The sequence below is a fragment of the Perca flavescens genome, chromosome 21 (assembly GCF_004354835.1).
Source record: "Perca flavescens isolate YP-PL-M2 chromosome 21, PFLA_1.0, whole genome shotgun sequence".
Classification (NCBI taxonomy): domain Eukaryota; kingdom Metazoa; phylum Chordata; class Actinopteri; order Perciformes; family Percidae; genus Perca; species Perca flavescens.
This window is the reverse complement of record NC_041351.1, coordinates 4641412-4661183: the sequence shown is the minus strand read 5'-3', so window position 1 is coordinate 4661183 and position 19772 is coordinate 4641412. Positions and strand designations below refer to the sequence as shown.

Genomic DNA, 19772 nt, shown 5'->3' with positions numbered 1-19772 from the left:
TTAAGTCTTTGACGCTCAAAATAACCCTGGGGGAGGACACCCAGACCCCACACTTTGATATGCCCCCGAACCCCCAAAGGCACAATATATATATATATATATATATATATATATATATATATATATATATATATATATATATATATATATATATATATATATATATATATATATATATATATATATATATATATATATATATATATATATATATATATATATATATATATAGAGTGGTGTGAAAAAGTGTTTGCCCCCTTCCTCATTTCCTGTTCCTTTGCATGTTTGTCACACTTAAGTGTTTGGAACATCAAACCAATTTAAACAATAGTCAAGGACAACACAAGTAAACACAAAATGCAATTTGTAAATGAAGGTGTTTATCATTAAAGGAGAAAAAAAAATCCAAACCATCATGGCCCTGTGTGAAAAAGTGATTGCCCCTAAACCTAATAACTGGTTGGGCCACCCTTAGCAGCAACAACTGCAACCAAGCGTTTGCGATAACGTGCAATGAGGCTTTTACAGCGTCCTGGAGGAATTTTGGCCCACTCATCTTTGCAGAATTGTCCTAATTCAGTTACATTAGAGGGTTTTCGAGCATGAACGGCCTTTTTAAGGTCATACCACAACATCTCAATAGGATTCAGGTCAGGACTTTGGCTAGGCCACTCCAAAGTCTTCATTTTGTTTTTCTTCAGCCATTCGGTGGTGGACTTGCTGGTGTGTTTTCATTGTCCTGCTGCAGAACCCAAGTTCGTTTCAGCTTGAGTACACGAACAGATGGTCGGACATTCTCCTTCAGGATCTCCTGGTAGACAGCAGAATTCATAGTTCCTTTTATCACGGCAAGTCTTCCAGGTCCTGAAGCAGCAAAACAGCCCCAGACCATCACACTGCCACCACCATATTTTACAGTTGGTATAATGTTCTTTTTATGAAATGCAGTGTTCCTTCTCGCCAGATATACTTGGACACACACCTTCCAAAGAGTTCCACTTTTGTCTCATCGGTCCACAGAATGTTGTCCCAAAAGTCTTGGGGATCATCAAGATGTGTTCTGGAGAAATTGAGGGAGCTTTGATGTTCTTTTTGCTCAGCAGTGGTTTTCTCCTTGGAACTCTGCCATGCAGGCCATTTTGCCCAGTCTTTTCCTGATGGTGGAGGCATGAACGCTGACCTTAACTGAGGCAAGTGAGGCCTGCAGTTCTTTGGACGTTGTTGTGGGGTCTTTTGTGACCTCTTGATGAGTCGTCGCTGCGCTCTTGGGGTTTTGGGCGGCCGGCCACTCCTGGGAAGGTTCACCACTGTTCCATGTCTTCGCCATTTGTGGATAATGGCTCTCACTGTGGTTCGCTGGATTCCCAAAGCTTTGGAAATGGCTTTATAACCCTTTCCAGACTGATAGATCTCAATTACTTTCTTTCTCAATTGTTCCTGAATTTCTTTGGGTCTCGGCATGATGTGTAGCTTTTAAGGATCTTCTGGTGGACCTTACTGTGTCAAGCAGCTCCTATTTAAGTGATGCCTTGATTGTGAACAGGTGTGGCAATAATCAGGCCTGGGTGTGGCTAGAGAAATTGAACTCAGGTGTGGACAACCACAGTTATAGTATGTTTTAACAAGGGGGGGCAATCACTTTTTCACACAGGGCCATGATGGTTTGGATTTTTTTTCTCCTTTAATAATAAACACCTTCATTTACAAATTGCATTTTGTGTTTACTTGTGTTGTCCTTGACTTTTGTTTAAATTGGTTTGATGTTCCGAAACACTTAAGTGTGACACACATGCAAAGGAACAGGAAATGAGGAAGGGGGCAAACACTTTTTCACACCACTGTATATACACAAAGCAATTTCCCCTATTTTGTGTGTCTGTCTCTTTATAGTCATTTGTGTTTCCTATTTTGGTTGTTTTGGGTCTCTGTGGTCATTTGGCGTCTCTTTGTGGTCGGTTTGTGTCCTTTTTGTGGTAGTTTTGCATCTTTCTTTTCACATCACTCTGGACTGTTATTGTCACCATGTCTGTCTGAAACAGTGGAAAAGCTATAGCAGACAATAAATAAACAGTAGTATTCCCATTCATTATTCAAGTAGAAGCAGAGATACTAGGGTTTGAAAATACTTCTGTAGAAGTTGAAGTATCAACTCAAACTTTTTACTTAAGTAACAATACTGGTTTCAAAACTGCCTAAAGTATAAAAGTAAAAGTAATGTAAGGGGCAAAAATGCCATTAAGGACAAAAGCTTAGCCGGCCCCACAGGGGGCTATAGTGCACTACCCCACCTCCATAAAAAAATGTTTTTCTAAAAGGCCATAATGAATATAATGTTATATTAAAATCGTATGTACGAACTCAGAAGGGCTGAAAAAGGGGACACATCTCTGTCTGTGTTTTTCAGACAACGGCAGCTACAGTCTGGTGTTAGACTCCTCTCCAGTGAAATCCAGACACATTTACACCGTTTAGCTCTCAGCATTTTAACCGTGTTTACTCCAGCTGCTAGCTAACGGTAGGCTAACGTTACCTGCTGCAGAGTGTAGTGTTAACTAGAGATGGCCCGATACCACTTTTTGCTTCCCGATACCGATTCCGATACCTGAACTTGCGTATCGGCCGATACCGAGTACCGATCCGATACCAGAGTGTCATATATTTCATTATGTTTTAACAGCTGTATACTACTATCCCTGTATGGATGTGATAGGATTTCTATCTTTGTTGTCTGTCTGGCTCAGGTTAAACTCTTTGTGAAACATGAACAAACACAAACAATGAATGCCCCAGAACTTTCTTTTATTCTCCAGTTTGACAGTCAGTTATAACGGAAAAAGAACATAAATAATGTACTTTAACGTAGATTTTCTTTAGGGCTTTATTACGTGGTATCGGATCGGTGCATAAACTCCAGTACTTCCCGATACCGATACCAGCGTTTTAGGCAGTATCGGAGCCGATACCGATACTGGTATCGGTATCGGAACATCTCTAGTGTTAACTAGCTAACGGTAGGCTAGCGTTACCTGCTGCCGAGTGTAGTGTTAACTAGCTAACAGTTGGCTAACGTTACCTGCTGCCGAGTGTAGTGTTAACTAGCTAACGCTAACATTACCTGCTGTCGACAAGCGTTAACTATCGTCCCGTGCGGCGATGTTTCAGTTCCCTCTAACGTCCGTTTTCGGAGCATCAGAGACAAACGCAGGCATTTAAGTGGCACCTAAATAAGGCACCGAAATCCGCGTTGCTATTCGGTCCGGTAGAGAACGGTAATTAAGGCACCGGTGCCGTATTAGCACCGGGTCTGTGCAGGTGCAATGGATCGCGTACAAACCAATAGGGTGTCGGAATAGCTATGTTTATAGTTCTCATCCAACCACAATCACATTCACTCTCTCCGGATAGAGCGATTTATCGGGATAGGTGTTTTTTTTGCGTGTGTGTTTTTTTTAACGATGATGAGCCGGAATGAAAACAAGCCGAACTGAAATAGGAGTAACGAGGCTATTTTTAAAATGTAAGGAGTTTAAAGTACAGATAATTGCGTGAAAATGTAAGGAGTAGAAGTAAAAAGTATGCTGTGAAATAATTACTCCAGTAAAGTATAGATGCCCAAAATTTCTACTTAAGTAAGGTAACAAAGTATTTGTACTTCGTTACTTGACACCTCTGTAAATAAATAATTTCTCAAAAGGCTTCAAGACAAAACTTGCTAAAGAAGTCCGACTACAATCATCAGATGTGAGAAAAGTCTTTTCAGTCACAGTCATTCGGCTTATAGGTGCTGCACCTAAAGCTCATAATGGCGGGAAAACCCTGGAGGTTAAGATTGAAATCTAGATAACATGAAGGTGTAGAGCAGTGGCTTAAACCCTGACAGTACAGACACTAGACTCAGAGTTATATTTAAAACATACATATACAGTGTATACATTTGCACATATCAACCTGGACATGAGTGCCAGGCAGATGGCACAAGGTCAAAACAATACGTTTCTAAAAAAATCTGTTTAGTCTCACTTTATTTTAAAAAAATAAAATAAAAAAAATAGCCAACTCTGAAACACAGCCTGCAATCAAAAGGCTTTAATATGTCAAAAAGTCTTTTGAACATAAAGCACTACTACCAACAGAGCCACCTCCTTCTCCTGTATGTTGTTTATGGTCTCATTTATAGTATTTATGCAGACTGATCTCATGAAGTGGCGTATGTTATTTTATATATACAGTACAGGCCAAAAGTTTGGACACACCTCATTCAATGTGTTTATTTATTTTCATGACTATTTACATTGTAGATTCTCACTGAAGGCATCAAAACTATGAATGAACACATATGGAATTATGTACTTAATAAAAAAGTGTGAAATAACTGAAAACATGTCTTATATTTTAGATTCCTCAAAGTAGCCACCCTTTGCTTTTTTTGACAACTCTGCAAACCCTTGGTGTTCTCTCAATGAGCTTCATGAGGTAGTCACCTGAAATGGTTTTCACTTCACAGGTGTGCTTTGTCAGGGTTAATTAGTGGAATTATTTCCCTTATTAATAAAAAAGCAAAGGGTGGCTACTTTGAAGAATCTAAAATATAAGACATGTTTTCAGTTATTTCACACTTTTTTGTTAAGTACATAATTCCATATGTGTTCATTCATAGTTTTGATGCCTTCAGTGAGAATCTACAATGTAAATAGTCATGAAAATAAAAAGGAAACGCATTGAATGAGAAGGTGTGTCCAAACTTTTGGCCTGTAGTGTATATGTATATATATATATATATATATATATATATATATATATATCCTCCTGAGACCCAGCCCACTGACTTATGTCAATGGTCACATTTGAGTTTCATTTCTCTCCTTGGAATCTTTTGTGCAAGTCTCTTAATTCCTGCTGTACTGTACAGAGGACATCCTGGGCTTTTCAGTGATGTGTTATTTGATTGGCTGGGAGGCCGGGAACCGCCTCTATCTTTCAATCCAAAATGGACGGCATAGGAACAAGCACATTTTATGGAAAGATGAGAGATGAGTCAAATATTTGTCTATGGTTTTGTTACTATGATCATCATATATTTTCGTGTTCATTAAGGTGTTAGGGATCATATATTGAGTTCTGATAGCAACTACATTATGTCTCTTTTGAAAGATTTGCCATTTTATGAATGTCAATTATAGTGGACATCAGGACTATCTTCATGTAAATAATGACTCGCATCTACCAAATGTGTCTGTTTTCGTACTCAAATGATCCTGTTGTCCACTACAGTGGACATGCTGTAAATAAATAAAAATCGAAAAATTTAAATTGTAGGATGTTTTTTGGCGCTCAAAATGCGTACAGCTAACACGGCACTTGGCTTTAGAAAGTGGCGTGTATGTTTACGCGATAACACGCTGCTTGTAGAAAGTGGCGTGTATGTTTACGTCCGCTGTATACGGCGCAGACATACACGCTGATAGCTCAAAATGCGTACAGATAACACGCCACTCGGCTTAAGAATGTGTGCGCGTATGTTTATGCCAAGTCACGATGTCATGTTGCATTTATGCCTTGATATTGTAGGTGGTGGGCATGTTCACCGGGGTTTAGGCGGAAGTGATAACATTACATTTGTTTGCTTCACCTGTTCACCTGGTTTTTGGGCTTGACGGAGAGGAGGTGAGCCTGGGAGCGAACACTTTCTGTTGACCGCACTCACCGACACAAAGTAGCTTTGGTAACTTTCTTTAGTTTTGGTAACTGCAGCACTAGTTGTATTTTACGTGTGGAGAAATAAATCATTGAAACTGGATCTTCAGCGCGTCAGAGTGTGTTTTCCATCGCTCAGCGTTTGGTCCCTCGTGGCAGCACTTGTTTTCACCGCTTACAGCTGCGAAAAAGAGCATGGAAGTATTTAAGAGGAAATAAAAACATGCTGGCTTGATGTGGCACATGACGTTGCTGTGGTTAGGGTTACGAAAATCTGTGACTCTCTCGGACTCTCATCTGCTTTTTGTCACCTGATGGCTGAATAAGAACTGGACTGAACAAACAAAGTGTGACCACTGTGACTAGAGCTGGGTATCAAACCTCAAGACTTTTTGAGTAATGAATGAAATGTGTCAACAGCAACGAGGACTTAAAACCCATGACTGCAAATAAGCTTCAATGATTTTATTGAATCAGCAACATTTCAACCAAAAAAAAAAGTTATATGAGTATTAGGGCTGTCAAAAGTTAACACGATAATAAGCTTTTATCCCCACTCATTCTTCTGACGTGCGATGGAAGCGATGCAGCAGTAACGTTGTGGATGGCTCACAGCATGCATTTGAAAATCTCACTGCACGCAATTGGATAACACTACGACCAATCACAACAATACACGGGGTGACGTATCCAGAGCTCCATATGCTTAGCTACCAGCGGAGCTAACTGGTAGATTAAACTCTTAGCTACCAGAGGAGCTAACTGGTAGATTAAACTCTTAGCTACCAGCAGAGCTAACTGGTAGATTAAACTCTTAGCTACCAGAGGAGCTAACTGGTAGATTAAACTCTTAGCTACCAGCGGAGCTAACTGGTAGATTAAACGCTTAGCTACCAGAGGAGCTAACTGGTAGATTAAACTCTTAGCTACCAGCGGAGCTAACTGGTAGATTAAACGTTTAGCTACCAGAGGAGCTAACTGGTAGATTAAACTCTTAGCTACCAGAGGAGCTAACTGGTAGATTAAACGCTTAGCTACCAGCAGAGCTAACTGGTAGATTAAACTCTTAGCTACCAGAGGAGCTAACTGGTAGATTAAACTCTTAGCTACCAGAGGAGCTAACTGGTAGATTAAACTCGTAGCTACCAGCAGAGCTAACTGGTAGATTAAACTCTTAGCTACCAGAGGAGCTAACTGGTAGATTAAACTCTTAGCTACCAGCGGAGCTAACTGGTAGATTAAACGCTTAGCTACCAGAGGAGCTAACTGGTAGATTAAACTCTTAGCTACCAGCGGAGCTAACTGGTAGATTAAACTCTTAGCTACCAGCAGAGCTAACTGGTAGATTAAACTCTTAGCTACCAGCGGAGCTAACTGGTAGATTAAACGTTTAGCTACCAGAGGAGCTAACTGGTAGATTAAACTCTTAGCTACCAGAGGAGCTAACTGGTAGATTAAACGCTTAGCTACCAGCGGAGCTAACTGGTAGATTAAACTCTTAGCTACCAGCGGAGCTAACTGGTAGATTAAACTGTCGTCATCTGTTTAGCTCACCTCTGGCCCGCCTATATCAGATACAGCGATGTGATTGGTGCAGCTCGGCTACAAGGGCATAGTTAATGTGCATCATTACTGAATGCCAGAGTGACTCGTTGAGCACATTCAAATTGTGCTCTCGTCAGAACTCTGTAATGGTTCTCTCTACTAAGGACAGACCGATTATCGGCCCTAGCTGATTACTGGGGGGCCATTTGTTCGTTTGCAGATGATCTGTATCAGTGTTTAATTTGCCTGATAACTGATAAAGTTAATAATTAAAACGTGTTCTACTTTGGCTCAGCTACAGCTCTGAGTATGTCCCTCCGCTTCGGTTTCACTCACCAGCGAGTCTGACTTAATGTCCCCCCCCCCACAACACTATTCGACCAATCGAGCAAGTTTACTATGAATCATGTGATTAATCGCAATTCAATAGTTGAACCGATTGACAGCCCTAATAAATAATTTTTTTTTATTACAAGGCATTATGTGAGAACTATACTAACCCTAACCCCGAGAGAATTGACCCTGTTGTCGAAAGATAACATTATTTACATTACATTTACATACACATCGAAATGTCATTCCCTCATGCGCATAGATTAAAAAAAACAAAAAAACAAAAGAGAGTTCATTTTATTCCCTGATAAAGGGAAAAAAAGCAAGCATATAAACCTATTTAGATCAACTAGGCAAAACGATCCAAGTATAAACTATGTGTAGGTTTATAATACAGGGTATTGTATTGCTTTGACAAAGCTATTTTAAACCAGCCGTGATGATTATATACATATCTTTGCAACCTCTTCTAGGCTAATTTTCCATTTCCTTGCTTCTGTATAATAACATTTCTGGCCTCTACATTTTGTATCCTGTTGGGGAATATCTATATAAACCTTAAAAAAGGAGGATTCCTCTTGTTCAGCATCATGATTTATTGAAGATACTAACATTTTGGCCCCTCTGGACCTTCATCAAGAGTATTTACAAATGACGAAGATACTCTCGACAAAGGTCCAGAAGGTTATCTTCTATAAATGATGCTGTAGCAAGATCAGAGTGCGGAATCTTACTTGTCTCCAGTCTAATGTGATATTTTCCAACGCACCAGCACCTAAGAATTGCCGATGATGTTTTTGATGTTGACATTTTTCTTTGTAAAGAATATATACACATGTAAACAAAGCGCACAACAAGTTTATAGTCTACTCCTTGAATAAAGATGTGGGGCTCCTGGAAACTGAAACTTGGTGGGCGCAGTCTCGTTGCTGGAGCAGCTGGGCTCGGGGGACGCTGGAGAGCAAACCGAGAGCACTTTGGAAGCAGGCGACGAGGGGGAGACGGAGGTGGAGCCGAGACTCTGCGGCGCCGCCCGGAGCCCGCACCGGCAGCCCGAGTCATGGACGAGCCGCAGCACGTCGTTGCGGAAGCGCACGCCTACCAGGGCGTACAGGATGGGGTTGAGGCAGCAGCGGGTGTACGCCAGCGTGCAGGTGATGTACTCCAACAGCAGAGCGCAGAACGAACCCGCCATTTTACGCGACAGCACCACCGTGTACGGCAGCTGGAACAGCAGGAAGACCAGCACCAGGGCCACCATCAGCTTCAGGGTCCGCTGCCGGTGCCACTGCTTCCCCCGCCGCTGTGCGTTCCCCTCCCACAGCACTCGAGCAATCAGCGAGTAGCACGTCACCATGACGAAGAGGGACAGGCAGAAGACGGCAATGATGGCGACGTTGGTGGCCATTTTGACCGTTCCGCTCTTTTGCATGCCGCAGTACGGGTCCTCGTCCTCGTCCTCGTCAGATCTAGACACCCCGGAGTAGAGGATTTCCGGCAAGCTGAGGAGCACCGCAACAAGCCACACGCCTACCGCGGCTACTTTCCCGCCCGTAAGTATCCGCCGGCGCAGCCTGAGCATCTCTTGGGCGCGTGCCACCACCATGTAGCGGTCGACGCTGATGCAGGCCAACAGCTGAAGCCCGCTGTACGTGTTGATGGCGTAGCTGGCGCGCGTGGCCTTGCAGAGGAGAACGGAGAACATCCAGCCCAGGTGGGTGTCGAACCTCCAGCCCACGTTGGTGTCGACGGCCTGCAGCGGGAGCGTGAGGAGCAGCAGGAGGTCGGCAATCGCCAGGTGCAACAGGAAGACGTCAGTCATGGAGCGAAGCCGGAGGCGGCGGTAGAGAGCGAAGGTGGCGATCACGAGGCAGTTTCCGACCACGCCCAGCAAGAAGATCAGGCAGAAAACACAAGTCTGGAAGGCTTTGATGGTGAACTCTTGCTCTCCAGGCTCACAAAAGTCAGAGCCTGTGTCGTTACTTGCATTCCAGAAGCCTGAAAAGTCAAAGCTCCCGTAAGCAGAGTAGAAGATGTCATCGGTGCCGTTGTCCATTGCTGGTGGAGAGAAAATTAAGAATAATAAATCACTCATCTTGCAATGAGAAGGATGTTTTAAAAACTCCCCTGTGACTAAAACATGCACTCATCTCTGCAACTCCCAAATCAATGTCCTCAATGGATCCGTTTTTTTTGTTATATGAAAGATGTGTCTACATTAAAGGTGCTGTAGGTAGGATTGTGAAGATCCAGGACTTAGCCTAAAAATTTGAACATCGACAACTTCTCAGTCCCTCCCCCCTTTCCGCTAAAGCCCAAAACGGTCTCCTAAGCCCCTCCTCCCATAAGGGAGAATAAATGAATGCGTGTGCATGAGCAGTGATTGACACGCAGTTAGACTGGCCCTGATTGGTGCATCTGAACAGGAAGCAGTGGATTTTTGCAAATCACACTACAGGCTGTAGGTGTTGCCATTACCTGCTTCATGTAGTTCTACTGGAACATAGGGTCAGTTTCAGCAAATATGACTGAATGAATAAGTTTTATATGTCTTACCTACTGCAAAAGAGAAGTAGTGACAGCATGAAAATTTTCAATTTTTTTAAGTTTATAGAAAAAAAATTTTAAACTTGGGACTTACTATTCATTTCTGAATATTTTTAGCTTTTGGTGACACCCTGACTTTTCTTTCCCTCTGTTTTTTAGCAAAACGTCTCCAAAACTATCAAGTGTATCAGCGTGAAATTTGGTTTAGACATTTATATTGCCCAAAGGATGATTGTAATATGTATGTAAATGTTTTACAGCTTCCAATTATTGACCAATAATTTGTAGAGTGTGGCATCCTAAAAAAAACTTTCAAGTACATTTAGATTTCATGTAATCTAGTATAACTGAAATGCAGTGTAACTGCACAATAACTTGTTTTTTAAATTAATTTAGTACTTTAATGAAACTAAACTAGTCAGTTTGGGCCAAATAACAACCTATAGACTGCACAATAAAAAAAAATTAAAAAAAATTCTGCAGCCTGCTGGGTTTATGATTATGAGTCATTCTCGTCTTCTATGAAATGTCTGTGGAACCAGCTTGCGTGAGGACAAATTATTGTTAAAAAGAAACATTTTAGACACCTGGGTGGATTTTGAGCAGAATACTGCACTTGTCACGATATCAGGAAACACTAACACCTCCACACTGAAGTTGAAAGGGAGAGACCTGCAGCTATGTTCCTCACTTTGACTAAGCAGGTGTGATATTTTAGTCATTTTGGCTGGGTTGCGTGCGACTGGCACCAGGTCGTTGGCACAGGGGAAATCGTGGGTAGCTTTAAGGTCTACAGATCAGTCAGTGTCGCGTGCTAACAGGCTTTATAGACAGTTTCCACAATCACCTCTTTTATCACTTCATCTTTCTGTGCAGCTCGGTTATGGCTGAGGCTACTCGCAATATTTAACAGTGCTCTTTTCTTTTAATATTTTTTCTCTAAACTCTTTATTTGATGGTGGGGATAAACATTAAGGAGTTTCTTTTTAAAAAGGTAAGAGGAACAACAGTAAAAAAGGGAAAACATTTTGAAGACAGTTGGGATTTATCTGATATTTCTTTATTTTCTTTAAGTCAGGAATTGCTTGAAAAAGTTCTCAAAAGCTGTTTACATTTTGGAAATGGGTGCGAGGTAGGAGACTTAATGTGGTTTGGTGCGATTGTAACTTTGTACTCTAATAGTGAACGATAATTAAGCTTGATGGTATTTTAAGCCCTTAATTATTGCTCCGTTAATTATCATTTATCGGTGTTTTAAGCCCCCAACGTCTCCTTCCAGGCAGCGATGCGATCATTGACTTCAAGGCACCTAACCGTAACCCTAACCCAAACCTGACCATTGCCTAATCGACTTCAAGGCAGCGGTGCAACCGGGGCCTTCAAGGCACCTAACCTTAACCTTAACCTTAACCCTAACCATAACCATAACCATAGCCTAATCCTAATGCCTTCCAGGCAACGCTGCCTGGAAGGAGACATTGGGGGCTTAAAACAACGATAAACGATAAGTAACGGAGCAATAATTAACTTTGCAGTTAAGGTAGACTCGGCCAGAACGGATGTTCTCCAAGTTGGGTTGAATACAAGTTCTGCTCTGTAACTTCAATATATTTTCTCTTAAATGGAAAAGCGGCAGACCAATTTAACAAGAAAATATAGAATATTTGTTGGTATATTGCTCAGGCAGCTGAAGGAAAAAGGAAATGTCTTCTTAGAGAGAATATACATTTGAGTCATGGAATCAGTGGTCTGGTTTTCCCCTCTGACTCGCCGGTGCAGTTTGTGTAATATACTGTACTGTATGATGCCGCCTCCTAAAATAAAATAATCATATGGCAACACTTTCTTTATTGGCCCTTTCAAATTTAGCATTTGATACCATAGGTCACTCACTCTGAAAAAATGAGTTGATGATGGTTCAGAGCTTACTGTGAATCTAGCCTGCTTATAATCAGCAGTGTTGATGTTAGGTCTGGGCTTCCGACGCTACAGCGCTGAATGGTTTATAAATATGAAATTAGTATACATGATCGCATGTTGTGTAAGCGCAGAAGAAAAAAAAGACAAAAAACATGTTTGAATGTGCCATAGTCTTAGATGAGAAGCACACCAGCCCGTTAAAATAAATGTTGAGAATGTGTAATGCATTCTCATAAACGGGTTCGTATGATATCATACGAAAAGTTAACGGTGTGTCTGTCTATCTGTGTCAGTGTGTGTGTGTCAGTGTGTGTGTGTGTGTGTGTGTGTGTGTGGCGTTGACTGCTGTTAATTTGCAGCAGGAAGCCTAGCAGAGAAATGCGGAAAAAGCAACTCAATCTTTTGGGATTTTTCCAAAAGAGGTGAATTCACAATTTGCCAGTTGGTTTATTTATTCTTAGTGCCTTTCATTTAATATTTATTCATAATATATATTATTCTGTTATTCTTCTATCATCTCTCTCTCTCTCTTTTGGCAGCACTTCCCCGTGGACTGACACATTATGCACCTTTTTAATGAAATGATTTTTTTTTTTTAAACCCTAAATGTCAAATGTTTATAACTCTTTTAATTATTATTATTATACTCAAAATAATTTATTTGCTAAAAGGCAACAAAATGACAGACGTCTCGGCAGCAGTAGACAGCTCGGCCAATAGAGTGTCATGAAAATGTTTGTCTTGGTGCTGAGAAGGTGAAGCCTGGTCTCGGTATAGAAGGGTTTTTATTCTCGTTGGCTTTTTGAATGTTGGTTGTCCGGCGTTGTGTTTCTTATGCTGGCACGCTATATCTTTAAGGATTTTAATATTGCAAATATCCTTTAACCCTTGTGTTGTCCCCGGGTCAAATTTGAACCATTTTCAAAGTTTCTGTATCAAAAATATGGGTTCCTTTCAACCAAATTGCCCAAAAATAACATAGATAGTTCCATACATGGAACTGATGTAATTATGCATCAAAATATGTTCATCTGATCTTAATTATTAGCTAAAGTAATTCATAATTTCTGGGTTTTTTAACTCAAAATCAGGCATAATTTAATATAAATGAGGTTTATTGGCCATGAATTACAAACATAAGTGTAAAACTAGCGGTGATAAGTTGGAATGAAGTTGGCTTAGAAGATGTATACTTTATGCTTTATAAAACAGGCTAAACAGACAACACAAGGGTTAAAATGTGTCTGTATAAACAACAGACAATATCAGGAAACACCTTAGCACTCAGGTTGAAAGTGAGATCCTTTCTTGCATGTGTAGTTGCTGTACAGTTTGAGTAGGCAGCCGTTATATATATTTCAGTCATATTTTCACTGCTGTGCGTGACTGGTGTCAGGCTGTTGTGGGGAACCATGAGCAGCTTTTTAGATCAGCAGCGTTACATGGCGGTTTCATTTCTTCTTTTCCTGGAGCGGCTGGCTCAAATGATAACATTATTATTTTTCACGAGTCACACACACAAACACACACACACACACACACACACGGTTGCCCCGGGGGAGATTGACACAAGGGTGCTGCACACATTTTTAAATCAAATTAAATGATTTTTGAGACTTTTTTTTTTTTTATGTAAATGTTTAATAAAAAATGTAATACTTTTTGCCAAACAAATGCAGATTAGGGCTGAGCTTTATGTTTGCCAACAATCATTATGTAAAATCTTATAAAATCATCAAATTAATGGCAAACGCAGGTGGCTGCAGGTGGTTATTTTGGTCAATATTGAAATCTCAATTATTTAACCCTTTCTTTTTTTTTCTGGGTCAAAATTTCAAATGAAAACCTTTTTTGGTGATGGTTTTGTCACTTTTTTCAAAAAAACGTCGTCACTTTTTAAGATGTTTTTGTCACTTTTTTCGATGTTTTTGTCACTTTTTTTGTCACAAATGTTTGATGTTATTGACGATGTTTTTGTCAATTTTTCTGCCCTTCTGAGATTTTTTCCAACGTTCTTTGATAACATTTTTTTTTCAAAAGCTATAAAATTGAACAACACACCCAAATTCATTGAAACTGAACTGATCATTTATTCTACTTGTTAAGATTAATGGTTGTATGGAACCATCCGTGTTATGTTTTTGGACAATTTGGTTGAAAGACACCCAAATTTCTGATATAGACCACAGGAGGGTTAACTCCATTACTCATTGACTTTTGAAAAGATGTTGCATTTATTGAATTAAAAAAAAAAACAGTGAAACAAGGCAACAGTGAAAACACCGTGAACTGTGACAACTCCCCTTAATTCTTTTCCCGTTTACACCTTTCTTTCTCATGCAGAACACTAAACAGAGAGTTTACTTGCAAATTGTAACATGCAAAATAATAAACTTTTCTCGATGACTTTGTTTTTGGGGTCAAAATCGTAATCACAATTTAAATATTGCGATTAATTACACAGACCTAGGGCTGAGCTTTACGTTCGTAAAATCTTATGAAAGGCCTGTGGAAAACTAATCATTAAAAACATTACAGGAAAAAGAAAGTGTAAAGACCGAAGATATTTCTAATGCAACTAGGCATCACCTCAAACTTTTAACTTTTATATTAAATTCTGGCAATGTAATTTAAGACTTCTTAAGACGTACTGCGGTCTGCGGGGAACCCTGCTGACATGCATGTTAATCTCCCTTTGGTAGAATTGTGGGAAAAAAGGATGAAATTGGCATCTTAACAAACTTGTAAAAGAAACTGATAAAAAGAGGATGTGAAAGGATTCTCTTAAAAATACATAACAGACCTTGTGAATATGAGTCATATGTGACGCTCCAATTTAGATTAACCAAATACACACGGCGAGACAGTTTAGTTTCTTATCTGCAGTGAAAATAAACTAATTTCATAATTTATTATCAGCGATGTTGGAAAAACTGCATGCATGAATGTGAAATTGTTACAAGTAAGCTCAATTATGTTTACAAATGTATTTATATTGTAAATATATTTATTGTATTTATTGAAAAGTACCTGACTTTTTTTTTTTAAATGTTTGTATTTATAGAAAAACATTTATTTTAACTTATCTTCCCTATATATAAATATATATACTGCACTTTGCTGAAACATTTCTATCCATAATTATCCATACTCGTACTCCATTTATCTGCCAATCGAGAAACACTGTCTTTTTATTTTTATTTTTTATTTTTTAAATCTTAAATTTCATTTTTCTTAAGGGTCTTACCTGTGCTGTTTTGAGGAGTAAAGTCTGACCCAAGTTGTCCTCCGGTGTCTGAGGTAGAGATCTGAGAAGCTGCCACTCTTTAAAAACAAGCCTGTGTGGTTAAAACAGAACCGCCCGCCAGCCAATGAGAGCAGCTGTGTGTTTTGCTGACCCTGCCGTACCCTCCTGGGTAGTTGTTTGTGTCACCGGGAGTTCAGGTTCAGGTTACTTTATTGGGTTACACTTTACTTGGAGGTAGCTACATAAGAGTGACCGTGTCATAAACATTATAAACAAGTCATAAACATTTATGACAGAACGCTTCTTTTAGTAAGTGTCATTCGGTTTTTGTCATGACAAGTTAGGGTTCATGTGTCCGGACTAGGGGTGCACCGATCCGATATTAACATCGGAACCGATATTGACAAAATAGCTGGATCGGGGATCGGAAAAATCAACAGTTCCACGGGCCGATCCAGTTTTGTCAGTTTTTTTCCCTCTCTGTCGCACATGTGTCGCATGCTGGAAGAGTTGAGCGTACAAACAAATAAGAATTCAATACATTGCATCTATGTTATTTTGTCTTAGTTAGGAAAGTAATGTTTAGTTAGGAAGGTCTGGTGCCTTTAGTCTCTTCACCATGGTGGAAGGAAGGTATGAGGTGGAAGGTATACAGTGTATTATTAATTCAACAACGCTATCGGATCGGTATCGGGTATCGGCAGATACACAAAGCCCAGGCATCGGTATCGGGACTGAAAAAGTTGGATCTGTGCATCCCTAGTCATGACTGTGTCATGACAGTGTCATGTCGCTCTTATGTAGATACCTTCAAGTTAAGCGTTACCCTTTATTGGTACCCATAGGTAAACTAGGTTTACCGTCTAAGAGGCAGGACATCCTTAAAACTGTGTAGACCACCACATAACATGCAACACACAACACATTAAAACACATAAAACAGAGAGTAGAGCACAAGTCATTGTGGTGCATGACCACAATGACTTGTGCAGTTATGTGCAACACAAAGGTGTTTGTGCGTTGTCTGAGAGTAACTCTACAGTTTGTTTAACAGAGCGATTGCCGCTGGGACAAAACGTTTTTTGAATCTTTTAAATTTCTGATCTGCTGCTACACTATGACCCACCCAGATCTCTGAGGTGGTCTGGGACAGGCGTACTTGTAAAGTGTTACCCTTTATTGGCACCCATAGGTAAACTAGGTTTACAGTCTAAGATGGCCATAGCTATGCGCTGTAGTTGTTAGTAGCATAAAGGGATGTGGGGCACTGCTGGGACTCACCAGTCAGCTCACTTGACCATCTGACAATTTGATTTAGGCAATTCTTCTGCTTAACTGAAACACACCCAAACCATGACACTATGGAGAAAGAGATGATGGATTCACTGTCAGATCTCTAAAACAGACTCTTTGGCTTAGGATCTGCCATTTGTACTAGGCCTAACCCTCTTGTTGCCTCTCAGGTCAAAACTGAAAATGAACCCTATTTTTTTATTTTTTTTTACCCTTTTGACAAATTTTCTAAATTTTTGTCCCTTTTTTCTGCACTGTTGACGCTTTATCACTTTTTTTCAACGCTATTTTTCACTAACATTACTAACACCAACTTATTACCACTAGTTTTACTCTTTATTTTTTGAATTCATGTTCAACAAATCTCATTTATAGGAAATTATACCTCATTTTGAAATAATGAATTATTCTGACTAATATTAGAGGGACATATGTTGATGATAATCACAGACGCGTGTATGTCAACGTTTAGTCAGGAAACCATTTCATTGTTTCCAAATGTGATAAAATGGAATACACAAAGTCCAATGAAAGCAGTGGTTATATAAGTACTTTCAATTGGACTTACACTTTTGGGGTAATTTTGGTTAAAAAGAAAGCCATATTTCTGATTTACAAGTTTCAAATTTGACCCGAGGACAACATGAGGGCAAAATAAAGAACAGTTTAATTTGCATCCTGCTCTACGAAATGTTGTTGCTACCAGTCAACAGATGTTTATCTATCATCTTCACTGCAACCATACGGCACGTAGCCGTCACTGACACTTACGAGCTGTGCAATTCATTGAATTTTAAAAATTGTGAAGACGAGGAAAATGATTATTTTGCACATTACAATTTTGCGAATAAGCTCTTATTTTGTCCTGGAAAACGGGAAAAGTATCTAGGGAAACTTCACAGTTCAAGGTGTTTTCACGGTTGATTTAACCTCTTTCCAAAAGTCAATGAGTAATCGTGATTTCCATATTGACCAAAAATAATCGTGATTAGGATTCTTTCCACTAATCACTAAACGGTTTAGGGCCAAAATAAATTTCTGATCTGCTGCTACACTATGACCCACCCAGACCTCTGAGGTGGTCTGGGACAGGTCTGCTTGTAAAGTGTTACCCTTTATTGGCACCCATAGGTAAACTAGGTTTACAGTCTAAGATGGCCATAGCTATGCGCTGTAGTTGTTAGTAGCATAAAGGGATGTGGGGCACTGCTGGGACTCACCAGTCAGCTCACTTGACCATCTGACAATTTGATTTAGGTGATTCTTGTCTGGTTCGCCGCAACTCTCAGTTCTTTTAAATCAACGCTGAAGACTTTTCTTTTTGATGTTGCCTTTCTTTAAATAATTGTTCATTTCTTAATTTCTTATACCGCACTGTAACTGATTGCATAGTGTGGGTTTAATAAGAAACAAACTTTTACGAACAGAAAAGGGATTTCTTAATTTCTTATACTGCACCGTAACTTTTATTTTCGTATTCTATCCGTTTTTCATTTTGCGACAAAATTTTGGTCATCATTATTCCAGATTGCATAGTGTGGGTTTAATAAGAAACAGCCTTTTATGAATAGAAAAGGGATTTACAGTTGAAATAAGACCACCAATTACAAAAAGTGTGAATTTCAACCGAAAGGGTTTTTGCGAAGGTTTTTCTAAGAAAGAAACTAAGACTTATAGTGATGACTATATTTTAAAATAAAAGTCATTTTTTTATATGGGTGGCAAGAAGACCCGGTTTGGAACTGGTAAAGTCCTCTGGGAGGCCAGGTTTGGAACCGGAGTTGCAACAGAAAAAGAGTTAAAGTATAAGTCCTCTGGGAGGCCCGAGTTGGACTCGGTTAATTTGTTAAGTCCTCTGGGAGGCCAGGTTTGGAACCTGAGTTGCAACAGAAAACGTAAGTCCCCTGGGAGGCCCGAACTGGACTCGGTTAAACGGTTGAAATAAGACCACTAATTACAAGAAGTGTGAATTTCAACAAAAAGGGTTTTTGCGAAGGTTTTCCCAAGAAAGAAACTAAGACTTATAGTGACAATATATATATACTTTTTCCACGCCAAAATGGGTGGATTGTTCATTTAACATAAGTCCTCTTTCATCATTTTTAACTGCTCTTTAATGTTTTATGTAAAGCACTTTGAATTGCCCTGTTGTTGAAATGTGCTATATAAATAAAGCTGCCATGCCTTTCCATAATTGACCAGCGTTGCTGCAGCTGCACATAGATTTTTGTAAATATAATCTACATATTTTTTAAATCCACAATCAACTGTACATTTGACAATATTTTGAAATGTAGTGAAATGCACAAAACATGCTCTCAGATTCAAGCTGTGGGTTCAATGGGCGGACAAAACGTGCAAAAACACAGCAGGGTGTGACTTCTCACTGGCACCAAAACCAGTTCACAACCTTTCCTTGACCTTTTCTCCGGTTATGTGATGGTTTGTGGAGTACCCGAGCCACACAAGGGTCAAACTGATCACATCAAACTCTTGAGAACTGCTTCTCAAAGTTCCCACAACCAAACAACCTTTTGGTGCCTTTTTGTGTCTTGAAAATCAAAGCTGAACTTGCACTTTATATTTAGTTAAGTTTTATTTATGTAGGATGTCTAATTGAGATTAAGATCTCTTCTACAAGGCAGATTTGACAGGAAACCACACTATGCTGCATGTAAACAATATTGAGTGGGTAGGATATATTGAAAGAAAAATATGTGCATGGAGATTAATTTATGCATCCAGGTAATTGTAGTTTCAACAAAGCTTTTATTTAAAAACACTGAATTAAAAAATATAAAATACAAGACGTTTCAGTGTTCATCCAAACACCTTCATCTGTTCAGTTTAGTTTAGTGTGCACAGGAAGTAACTCTGGCCTTAAGACACAAAGCAGTCACATGATCTCATGGCATGAGGTCACATGACCACTAACATGTAGTCCATTTGTGTTTGCCGGAGAAGATGGTGTGCCAGTTTAATTTAATGTAGGCCTAACAACATTTCTGTTTACATATTCTGGTATGTGTTTTTGCACATTCAGGAAGTGCCATGTGCTCAGTGCTGTATGGTTGTATGTATTGTAGGTTGAATTAAATATCCTACATGGCTTTAATAGTAAAATGTATTTGACGCATCGTGATATTGAATCAAATTGAATTGCTGACATGGTAATCGTAATCGGGAGATCAGT

At 39.6% G+C, this 19772-nt stretch overlaps 1 protein-coding gene across 2 annotated transcripts in view; it reads right to left on the bottom strand.

Annotated features, from left to right (window-relative positions):
- Positions 1-8076: 8076 nt before the first annotated feature.
- ccr10 (chemokine (C-C motif) receptor 10) overlaps positions 8077-19772 on the bottom strand; it is a 32617-nt gene continuing 20921 nt past the window's right edge. Inside the window, exons 2-3 of one of the 2 annotated variants that reach the window (XM_028567356.1) lie at positions 15287-15377; positions 8077-9630 (exon numbers count right to left, since the gene is read on the bottom strand). In XM_028567356.1, coding sequence (XP_028423157.1) covers positions 8432-9628 — 1197 coding nt within the window. In that variant the 5' untranslated portion in view covers positions 9629-9630; positions 15287-15377 and the 3' untranslated portion in view covers positions 8077-8431. The remainder of the gene's footprint in view (positions 9631-15286; positions 15378-19772) is intronic. The other variant, XM_028567355.1, reaches the window with a different exon arrangement.